Source organism: Malaclemys terrapin, chromosome 4 (assembly GCF_027887155.1).
Source record: "Malaclemys terrapin pileata isolate rMalTer1 chromosome 4, rMalTer1.hap1, whole genome shotgun sequence".
Lineage (NCBI taxonomy): Eukaryota > Metazoa > Chordata > Testudines > Emydidae > Malaclemys > Malaclemys terrapin.
The window spans coordinates 30,836,674-30,848,724 of record NC_071508.1 but is presented as its reverse complement, the minus strand read 5'-3'; the positions used below and the strand labels follow the sequence as shown (position 1 = coordinate 30,848,724).

Here is a 12,051-nt window from a genome sequence, read left to right as displayed (position 1 = left end):
GACATGTGACAGTAACTCAGACATAGCAATGCTGAGAAATTGCTTTAGCCTGGCAGTCTAGAATGATGCTAAGGATCAGCATTTGGGTCCCAAACCCAATCTTTAATTTAGGGACTTAATCCTACCATTATTAAAACCAATCAGGGTTTTGCCACTGACTTCCATGGGAGCAGAAGCTGGCATCATCACATGTCATTCAAATGAGTACCTGGCCAACACATAGTCACCCTGGAGCAGTAACCCCTTCTCACTAAAACACAGGGGCAGAAACACTACAAAAATCAACGTTACTTTACCAAACAACAAACTGTCCAAACAATTTGTCACGGAGTGTGAGGGGACACAAGGCCCTGCACCCCCGGCTTCCTGCGATTCACCATGACTCTCAGCCAGCCAGCAAAGCAGGTGGTTTATTTAGATGACAGGAACACAGTCCAAGACAGGTCTTGCAGGCACAGCCAACAGGACCCCCTCAGTTAGGTCCATCTCTTGGTCCCAGGGCACCACAGCCCCATTGGGGGGGGAGGGGCAGAGCCCCGTCTGGGCTCCCTCCATTACCAGCCAGCCCCTGAAAACCTCCACTCCCTCCAGCATCTCTCCCCCAGCCTTTGTTCAGTTTCCCGGGCAGAAGTGTCACCTGGCCCCAGCCCCCTCCTGGGTTCTCACGTTACATGCTCAGGTATCTTCCCTCAAGGCCAGTTTCCCATTCCCCAATGCAGACCGTCCTAGCCACACTCCCCACTCAGCATTCAAAGACCACATTAAGAACAGTCCCAGTTCTCACATCTCTCCCCCCTTTGAGACCGAACTGAGCGGGGTCACTTCAGCCAGTGACCTGGGGAAGTTAGAACCTACCCACGTTCCCATGGATGCCCCAACATCCCTCCCATTCCTTGGTGAGAATTACACCAGGCCCTTCCAGTTTCATGCCCCCCCTTAGGATGGGTGTGCTCGATGACACTCGTAGTTCGCATGTGGGAAGGCTTATGCGGCCCGTGCCCCCAATACCCCTGGGATTCAAACTGGGCTGGAGTCTTCTCCCAGCATTCCAGTCTGGAGGTCTGTGATTCGGGCTCTCTTGGTTCAGAGCACCCCTTTTGACCTTGGCCACCCTCTGGAAAGGCTCCTCTATGATGGGCAAGAGTCCCATTTTCCCCTTGTCCCGGGCCTTCCTCACCCTCTGACAGGGGTCACAGGATCGGCAGTACTGTCGGACGGTAATAAAGACCCCAGGCCAGTAAAAGTTCCGTAGCAGCCTCTGCTGGGTATACCAGGTTCCCTGGTGCCCTGAGAGGTACAGCAGCTGGCAGCGATACTTCCGGGGTACCACCAGCTGCCTCTTGATCCCCCCCGACTCCATTTTCCCTGGGAGAGCCCATTCTCGGTACAGGAACCCCTTCTCCCACAGGAACCTTTTCCAGCCATCTCTCCCCACGGTTGGTACCACACTAAGGTCGGCCAGGTCCCTTATCTTCCGCAAGGAGGGATCTTTCTGCAACTCGGCCTGGAACTCAGCAGCTGGGACAGGGATGGCCACCTGCTCTCTCTCGCCGACTGGGTCTGAAGGCCCAGCCTCCCTGAGCTGTGTCCCTGGGCGTTCCCTCCCCACCAGGTTAGAGTCCTGCGCCTCGGGCATGGCACCCTCCCCGTTGTCAGGGCACAGTGCCCTTCGCCGACTCTGGCTATGGGTCGCGACCAGGGCACCCTGGGAGTTGCTTGGCCAGTCCTCCAGGTCCCCCCCACATTAGCACCTCAGTGGGCAAATGGTGGTGCACCCCCACTTCTTTGGGGCCCTCCTTGGCCCCCCACTTCAGGTGTACCCTCGCCACGGGCACCTTGAATGGGGTTCTGCCGACCCGTCAGGGTTAGATAGGTGTTGGGCATCACCTGATCTGGAGCTACCACCTCGGGCCGGGCCAGCGTCACTTCAGTGCCCTGGTCCCCTCGAACCGGTCAGTTGTCCCTGACTGCAGGGCAGGGAACATTTTTTCATGGGTGTGTAGTGCCCTCCCCCAACTGAGTGCAGGGGCCACTAGGGCCTATCACAATACAATTACTACTACAGATCTCTACAAAGGAAACACACCAAAAAGCCTAGACCAGTGGTTCTTAGCCCGCAGGGCCCAATTAGCACACAGCTGCAGCCCATGTGACATCCTCAGGGCCGCAGAGGTAGTATGTATACTATGTGGATGAAGCCCACACAACACAGAGAGCTGCATATGCAGCCCACAATGGTAAATAGTCTAGGCCAGTAGGTTCCCAACCTATCAGGAGAAACACTTATTTTAAATTAAATGTAATGCTGATTAAAGATGCTGGGCTGAATGCACTAGAGACTGAAGTCCTTTAGGGAGAGCATGACCATAGTGCAAGTTTCTACTAAGCTGCCCCCCACTCCCATGAGCCATGCCCCTGATGTAAAGTTTCCTCTACCACCTAGTGGTGGTAACTTCAGTCTCATTGGGCAAGTCAGTCCTTCATTTCCTCTACTGTGATTACCAATATTGTCCACTGAAAGCTCATTTCACAGAGGTTACCAAGCACTCTGACTGTATCAATTTTAGGTCCTTGGGCTAGGAATGAATTTGATCTAGTGACATAGCAGTGAAGGGCTCCATACCTCATGAGCCTTCTAATTTCCCCTAATCTTAAATTAGAAGTGTAAGAACAAAGTTCCCAAACCCAAACAAGAATTTGTAAAGCAATTAATAGGTATATTAATCTTGCTAACTTTGGGCAAGTTCCAATAAAAAAAAATGTCTTTTCTATATAGCAACATATCCAACAAAACTGCAGGAGACCTAGAAAATCTTTTAGAGGCTTTCCAAGTGTGCCACAAGGTAATATTTATAGACCCAACCCTGTTAGAGCAATCTGATTACTTACTTTTGGCTGATTTGGATCGTGTGCGTATTCCCTCTTCCATGTTGAATATTTCTTCACCCTTCACCCTAATGTCCTGCAGGCGCTTGTCATCACTGTTGATACCATACTGGAGGAGTTTACACAACGCTACAGAGCTGAGGAGGAAAAGTGTAGCGCATGAGTCTCCCTCTGTCCTATACATAATCCAAAATTCATGAACCAAATATAACTTAATTCAGTTTACAGGCTTTATTTCAAAGTTCAGTTCACTATAGTTGTACATAAACTTAAAAATGAAAAAATATTCCACGTACACCCACTTATTCAGCTCATGAAAAGGGCTGAAGTTCCAGTTGCAGATATTCAGGGACATGAGCTCCTCCTTCTTGGCTTCTTCCCCTGCTTCATCCACCACAAAGGACTCGCATTACCCCTGCTTTGCCCCAATTCCAAGAGTCAATCCCCCCCTCTTAAAAATCATGGCAGGCCAACAACTTGGTCAAGGTGGTATGATGAAGATGCCTCTCAGACAGCAATTTAGGGGTAAAAACATTGTTTAAGGTTCCCCAATCCTTTTCATAGCTATTGTCCCAACCTCTGATCCATCTACTCATTCAAAAGCCCTATTATTATGCATATTGGGCCCAAAATGTGTAAGGTGCTTGATAAACAAATAAGACAGTCCCAGGTCAGAAGTTTACAGTCTATAAACAGTCTTGATGTTATGAGAGAAGACAACAACAAAAGGGAACAGGGTAGGAGGAAGAGGACCACGGCTATAAGGTAGAAGTGGCTGGTGACTCTGCACACATTTGTTTTACACTTTGTTTTCGTGTTCTTCAAAAATGACTAATGTGTTAAAAATTAAAAAAACAACAACATTTTTTTGACCCCAACTTCTCAAAGCACTAAGGGTATAGTACAGGTGTTCTCCAATCTTTTTTCCCTACCATGCCACCGCATACTTCTGCAGCTGCACAGAAGCAATACCATCCCATCCCAACTTCTGCTGGCAGTGGTGTTGCCTTCAGAGCTGGCTGCCCAGCCAGCAGCTGCTACTCTCGCAACCATCCTACAACAGTTTTGTGACCCCCTTTCAGGTCGGCACCCCCCGTTTGATAAATGCTGGTATAGTGGGTGTAATAAATTAGCCATACAACTAAAGCTTCAATTTATTCATAACTTCAAGACAGTAACAACCCACACAAAAGCCACATGCTCACTGACATAAGCGGTTATATCAAATGGGTCAATCAAATCAAATTTGCTCCTCACATGCCCTGTGTGACAAAAACTTGCATACTTCTTCAAAAAGAAAATTCAGTCCACAGGGATCACCCCTCATTTTGCCCTGTACCAGCCAAGGTTGCAGAAGATTTTGGGGGCCCAGGACAAAATCTGAAACTGAAGTCACCTATCCTTCCAAAAAATGACCATTGAGGGGAGGTCTTGGGGGGTGGGTGGGGGTGTTGAAGATTGAGTCTGCAACACACTCAACCTGCAGCAGTAGCTTGGCTCCTGTTCTGCAAGACTGGGCTCAGGTCCCTACTCCCAGCAAGTGGGGTCATGGCATCATTCAGGTTTAGCCCAGCTGCCCCTCCATTGTGACTGAAGAGCCACCGAGCCAGACCTGAGAGGCGCTGCAACCCTGGGTGCCAAGTCGCACCACCACTTGTCTTGGGAGCCTTCTCAAATGGGAGCCCGGACAAGTTGCCCTTCTCCCTTCCTAACACTTTCACCTCCTTCTCCATCACAGCCCCAGTAGTTTCTTGCCTTCTCTCCAACCCTAACCTCTCCACCTGCCCCAGTGATCCTATATCTTTTCCTCTCCGTACTTTTTTGTTTAAAATAAGTTTTAAAGGACAGAGAGATCATTATAATCATCTTGTCTGAATTCCTGCAGAACACAAGCCATAGAATTTCAACCAGTGATTGCTACATCAAGCAAAAACTTCTGGCTGAGCTAGAGCAGATCTTTTAGAAAAAGACACCCAATTTTGATATAAAGATATAAAGTGATGGAGAATCCACTGCATCTCTAGGTAAGTTGTTCCAATGGTTAGTTACCCTCACTGACAAAAACGTGAACCTTATGTTTAGTTTGATACTACACCTCTACCCCGATATAACGCGACCCGATATAACACGAATTCGGATATAACGCAGTAAAGCAGCGCTCCAGGTGGGGCGGGGCTGCCCGCTCCGGTGGGTCAAAGCAAGTTCTATATAACGTGGTTTCACCTATAATGCGGTAAGATTTTTTGGCTCCCGAGGACAGCATTATATTGGGGTAGAGTTGTATCTAGCTTCAGCTTCCAGCCATGGGATATTGTTACATCTTTGTCTGCTAAATAGCCCTCTCATCAGAAATCTGCTCCCCAAGTAGGTACTTCTAGCCCAGGGGTCAGCAAACTTTCAGAAGTGGTGTGCCGAGTCTTCATTTATTCATTCTAATTTAAGGTTTCGCGTGCCAGTAATACATTTTAACGTTTTTAGAAGGTCTCTTTCTATAAGTCTATAATATTTAACTAAACTATTGTTGTATGTAAAGTAAATAAGGTTTTTAAAATGTTTAAGAAGCTTCATTTTAAATTAAATTAAAAAGCAGAGGCCCCCGGACCGGTGGCCAGGACCTGGGCAGTGTGAGTGCCACTGAGAATCAGCTTGCGTGCCGTCTTCAGCACATGTGCCATAGGTTGCCTACCCCTGTTCTAGCCCATGGTTAAACCATTGTTAGCCTTCCCTTTGATAAACCGAATAAACTGAGCTTTAGTCTCTCATTGTAAGGCTGGTGTTCAGACCATAAATCTTCTTATGGCTCTTTTCTGAACTCTTCCCAATTTTGCAATATCCTTTCTGAAATGCTGATGCCAGAACTGGACAAGTACTTCCACTGCCCCCAGGCTCACCCCATCCCTGACCCTCACAGTATAAGTCTGTCCTGCTTTTCCCTAGCCTCAAAAAGCTATCCCTCACTCTGATATGCCTCTCTGGATACCTACCTCCCCCTCCCCTTTACCTCTAAGCTTTGAATGTGCAGTCTAAAATCAAAGCATTCACTCCCTAAGCACCACCTTGGATCCCCTGCAATCTGGCTTCTGACCTCTCCACTCTACTGAAGCAGCTCCCACAACTATTTCCTAGCCAAATCTCAGGGCCTTTTACTCCATCCTCAGCCTCTTTGCTGATTTTAACAGTAGATCCATCTTGATATCATACCCTTGCTGGGGTTTTGAGACACTGGGTAAATTTTTCAGAAGCACGTAAGCAACTTCTGAGCCTAAGTCCTGTTTTCAAAAGAAACTGAGTACTTAATGAGTCTAAAACTTATTGAAAGCAATGGGACTCTTGCTCCTAAGTGCCTCAGGCTTTTTAAAAATGTGACCTAGGTGCTTTTGAAAGTTTTACCCATTGTCTCCTCCTGGTTTTTCCTCCTATCTCTGTTACAGTTTCTTCTCTCTCTCTTTTGGTGGATCCTCCTCACCCCTCTCACTCCGAGGGCTCTGTCCTTGGCTCTTTCTTTGCTTTTCGCACTTTCCACTGGGTGATCATCAGCTCAAAAGGCTTCAGCTATCATTTCTATGCAGATGACTTGCAAAGCTATTCCTCTCCCACTGACCTGTCTCTTCCAGCTAATCCCACAAATCTCTGCTTTTCTCCCAACATCTCCTTTTGGTTTTCTTATCTTAAATTGCAGATGGCCAAGACAGAACTGCTCTTCCCTCCCAAACTCTCTCCACTCCTCTCCTTCATCACTGTCAATTCTACCTAATCTTTCCAATCTCAAAGTTATTTTGATTGTTTGCCCAACATATCCTGGCCATATCCAAACTGTTTATTCTACCTCCTCATTGTTGCCAAGATCCATCCTTTTTATTTCTACAGCCAACTCTCATATTCAGCCCCTTGTAGCTCTCCCTTGACTACTATTTCATTCTCCTCTCTGGACTCCAAATTAATGCTTTGTTCCTCTTAAATCCAAATGAAATGCAGCCAAAGACCTCTTCTATGACCATCAATCTGATCATGTCACTGTGACATTCCCGGGGGTACAATCTGGACTGATGGACACCTGTGTCCCCTCAACTCTCCAACCTGGGGTGTCTTTTACACTGCTTTACTGTGAGAACAACTACTCCTGGTCTGCTCTCACACAACCTCCAACATGCAAAACCACTCCTAGATGAATATATGAGTGCTTCTAGTCAGCCACTCCTGAATTATATTTCAGAGCAAAGCCAGCAAATTCTCAGTCCCGGACTTGACCCCAGAAATGTGCATCTTGTACTGCCCAGCTCTTTCCTTCTGTGCAGTACAAGCTCCCAGCAAGTCCATAATTTCATTTATAGAAAATGATATGCAGAAATCTTGTTATCTCAGATGGAGGGTTCCAAACATTTCAGTCCAAATTCACTGGCTCAGGTAAATAATAAAACAAGTTTATTAACTACAGAAAGATAGATTTTAAATTATTACAAGTAATGAGGCTTAAAAGTCAGAATTGCTTACAAAGAAATAAAAGGTAAAATGCAAATTAATACCTAACTAAGGGTATGTCTATACTTACCTCCGGGTCCAGTGGTAAGCAATCGATCTTCTGGGATCGATTTATCGTGTCTTGTCTAGACCTGATAAATCGATCCCGGAAGTGCTCGCCGTCGACGCCGGTACTCCTGTTCCGCGAGAGGAGTACGCAGAGTCGACGGGGGAGCCTGCCTGCTGCGTGTGGACCTGTGGTAAGTTCGAACTAAGATACTTCGACTTCAGCTACGTTATTCACGTAGCTGAAGTTGCGTATCTTAGTTCGAAGTGGGGGGTTAGTGTGGACCAGCCCTTAGCAAGCTAAATGAATTCAAAGCAAAGATTTTCTTACCACCATGGTTTTACTGGCTCAACTCCTTCAGTCAGGGCCACTCCACCAGTTCAATGATGCTTCCTTTGTCTTTCAAACGTTATTGATGCCGTGAGGAGATAGAGGTGATGTGTCCTCTGTTCTCCCTTCTTATAGCATTATTCTTCTTTGAGAATCATTTCCAACTGGGGTTCAGGCGACAGCAAGTCTGGCCTTGGCTACACTTGCGAGTTACAGCGCACTAAAACAGCCCCAGGTGCCCTAGCTCACTCCCAGTCCATACTGGCAAGGCACGTAGAGTGCTCTGACTCCACGGCTACAGCGCTGCTGGTATTCCACCTCAGCAAGTGGAATAACGTTTGCTGTGCCATTGCTGGAGTGCCACGGCGCCAGTGTGAACGAGGTGTTGTGTTACTGCGCTGTGATCAGCCTCTGGAAATGTCCCATAATCCCCTTAAGTCAAGTGGCCACTCTCATCATTGTTGTGAAATCGGCTACAGGAATGCGGAAATGCCCTTTCAAAGCTCCGTTTCGGAGAAGCCGGCTGCTTATCAGCTTTGAGAAAAAGCAAACATTTACTGTTTGCTTTGAATGAGTGAGAGAGAGGCGGGGAGGGAGGGAGGGTCTGAACTTACAAGACAGCATGCTGAAACACACTCAGCACCCCAAAATCCCACTCTCTCTCCCCCCACATATACACACCACATTCCCTGTCACACTCCACCCCACTCCCCGATTTGAAAAGCACATTGCAGTCACTTGCATCTGGGATAGCTGCCTATAATGCACCACTCCAAATGCGGCTGCAAGTGCCGCAAATGTGGCCATGCCAATGCGCTTGAAGCTGTCAGTGTGGACAGACTGCAGTGCTTTCCCTACTGCGCTCTACGAAGGCGGGTTTAACTGACAGAGCTCTACATCTGCAAGTGTAGCCATGCCCTCTGTCTGCCAAGAGGTAAATGTCTCGCTCACATCCTTATCCTGCCAAAGAATGGCCACTCAACCCGATAATAGTACACTTGATTGTGTTGACACCTGGCTGAGGTGCTGGCTAACCTTTTGTTTCTGAGGAAACTGGTTTGGGATGCTTTTCTAAACTTGGAACATGTCTCAGCAATGTCGAACAGTAAAATCTTATAACTTAACATACAATGTTGCTACACACATTTTACCAGGACAATAATGCTCAGTAGATGAATTTTCAAATGACACCTCACAAGGCATACTTTGTACAAAATTTATCATAGTCTTGCGAAAGTGGTGACTCCTTCAAAACCCCTTTACTGGCTCCTCATCCACAAATCTCAAATTTAAACTTACCATCCCCCTCAAAGCTCAACTCTGCCTTTCCCTAATCAAAGTTCATGTTGCTCCCCTTCTCTCTGCTTTACCAATGCTCCCAGCCTTGTCTGGCAGATTCTTACATAACCACCTACAAATCTTCCACACAGCTCCCTCAGCATGGTAGGCTCTCCCTGGACTCATCCACAAAGCTCCTATCCTATCAAAGAAGATTAGGGTTGGAAAAGACCTCAGGAGGTCTAATCCAACCCCCTGCTCAAAGCACGACCAACCCCAACTAAATCATCCCAGCCAGGGCTTTGTCAAGCTGGGCCTTAAAAACCTCTAAGGATGGAGATTCCACCACCTCCCTAAGTAACCCATTCCAGTGCTTCACCACCCTCCTAGTGAAATAGTTTTTCCTGATATCCAACCTAGACCTCCCCAACGGCAACTTGAGACCACTGCTCCTTGTTCTGTCATCTGCCACCACTGAGAACAGCCGAGCTCCATCCTCTTTGGAACTCCCTTTCAGGGAGTTGAAGGCTACTATCAAATCTCCCCTCACTCTTCTCTTCTGCAGACTAAACAAGCCCAGTTCCCTTTGTGACGTTGCATTCTATATGATTTTATGGAAGTATGCTGATGAGTGTGAATATAATGTTACTAAAATATGCTTCATGCAAAAGATCTCTTGTAAGGTATCATTACAAAGCTTATAATCTGAGTGTGGTCATTCTATTTGTATAAATGTATCACTCTTGTATCTGAAACGAAAAATATGAAATATAACTCTGAGGTACTATTGTAGTTATGCAAAGTGTGGACCATTAATGGTGGTTTGGAATCTTAATGACTCCCATTAACCAGGACAATTGACTGTAGATTGCTGTTTTACTTGGAAGTCTTCTTGTATACGTGTGTGCTGGCAAGTGGGTAATGAAGTCTTACAGTAATATGTGGTCATGTCACCTGAACTGGAATCCATCTTTAACCCGGTGCATTTCCATTGAGAAGGAGGGGTGGGAACCCAGAGGGACAAAGGATTCCTGCCTTTTGCAAAAGATATATAAGTGGGTGGAATAGAACAAATTATGAGAAATCCCCTAGCTACCACCTGAGTGGGAACAAAGGCTGTAGCAGGGGAAAGGATTGTGCCCAGACTAGGAAGGCGTCCAGTCTGTGATAGAAGCTTATTGAAACATTTGAGGGTGAGGTTTTATCTGTATTCAGTTTTCTTACTGTATTAGGTTTAGACTTGCGTGTTTTATTTTATTTTGTTTAGTAATTTACTTTGTTCTGTCTGTTATCACTTGGAACCACTTAAATCCTACTTTTTGTATTTAATAAAATAACTTTTTACTTATCAATTAACCCAGAGTATGTATTAATACTGGGGGGGAGAGGGGGAAGGGAACAGCTGTGCATATCTCTCTATCAGTGTTCTAGAGGGCAAACAATTTATGAGTTTACCCTGTATACGCCTTATACAGGGTAAAACTGATTTATTTGGTGTTTGGACATTGGGAGCTAGGCATCTGAGTGTTAGAGACAGTTGCTTTCAATTAAGCCTACAGCTGTTAGGGGATGTGGTTCAGAGCTGGGTCTGGATTTGCAGCAGGCTGGCAAGTCTAGCTCAACCAAGGCAGGGCACTAAAGTCCCAAGCTGCCAGGGCAGGAAAGCAGGGGCAAAAGTAGTCTTGGCACATCAGTTGGAAGCCCCAACGGGGTTTTTGTGATCCAACCCATCAAACAAGGACAGGAGAGGCTGAGGGTGTAAGTCCCTCTAAAGAACCACTTCCACCATGATGTTTATAGTGAATTGAATTGACTTGCACGTAAATTGCATATAATTTTCTTATTGTTCTTGTATCCTTTCCGAACCTTCTACTTTATCCTTGGATTATGTGTCTCTCTGAACAGGGACTGTCCTTGAGTATTCGGAAAGCACCTAGCACATTGTGAGCACTTCAGTAAATAACTGAGATTGGGGTTCCATTGTGCTAAGCACCATACATACACATAGTGGGGGGTACAGTCCCTGCCCAATGATTTTACAATCTAAACAGACAAGACAAAGAATGGAAGGGTAAACTGCAATATAGAGAAATGAAGTAACTTTTCCAAGGTCACAGCAGGTCAATGACAGAACTGAGAACAGAATCTAGGTCTTCTGACCCAGTGCACCATTCACTATGCCAAACTGCTTCCTAATCTAGTTATTCATTTGTGTGCTTCCATTTTGGACAGCATAATTTTCTTGGTTATTTTTATGGCTGCCAGTTTGCCCCATAACTTTAGTGCACTGAACTTACCAGCAAGGAAAAAACGGTCACCTACCTTTTGTAACTGTTGTTATTCAGAATGTGTTGCTCATGTCCATTCCATCCTAGGTTTGTGCATGTCCACGTGCACAGTTGTTGGAGACTTTTGCCGTAGCGGTATCCATAGGGCTGGCTGTGGTGCCCCCTTGAGTGCCGTGCTCATGCGGTAGTATATTAGGAGCTGATGACCCAACACCCTCTCATTTCCTTCTTGCCAGAACTACGACAGACGGGTAAGAGAGTGGGTAATGTAATGGACATGAGCAACACATCTCAAAGAACAGTTACAAAAGGTAGGTAACCGGTTTTTCTTCAAGTGCTTGCTCATGTCGATTCCACTTTAGGTGACTCACAAGCAGTATCCTCGGAGGTGGGCTTGAAGTTCAGAGTTTGGCAGCTTGTAGTACTGCTCTACCGAAGTCAGCATTGTCCCGAGCCTGCTTGGTAAGTGGGTAGTGGGACGTGAACGTATGGACAGACAACCAGCTGGCCGCCCTACAGATGTCCTGGATAGGCACTTGGGTGAGAAAGGCTGCCAAAGAGGCCTGCGCCCTGGTCGAGTGCTCTGTTACAATTGCTGGGGGTTACACCTTTGCCTGATCATAGCAGTAGCGAATGCAGGTGGTGATCCAAGAAGAAAAGTCTTTGAGCAGACACTGGGCGACCTTTCATCCTGTTGGCCACTGCGACGAACAATTCCATTAACTTGTGGAATGGGCTGGTCCT

At 46.5% G+C, this 12,051-nt stretch overlaps 1 protein-coding gene across 3 annotated transcripts in view; it reads right to left on the bottom strand.

The window, feature by feature from the left end:
• IPO9 (importin 9) overlaps window positions 1-12,051 on the bottom strand; it is a 185,059-nt gene that overhangs the window by 22,159 nt on the left and 150,849 nt on the right. For all 3 annotated transcript variants that reach the window (XM_054025480.1, XM_054025477.1, XM_054025479.1), the window contains one exon: window positions 2,890-3,023. In XM_054025480.1, coding sequence (XP_053881455.1) covers window positions 2,890-3,023 — 134 coding nt within the window. The remainder of the gene's footprint in view (window positions 1-2,889; window positions 3,024-12,051) is intronic.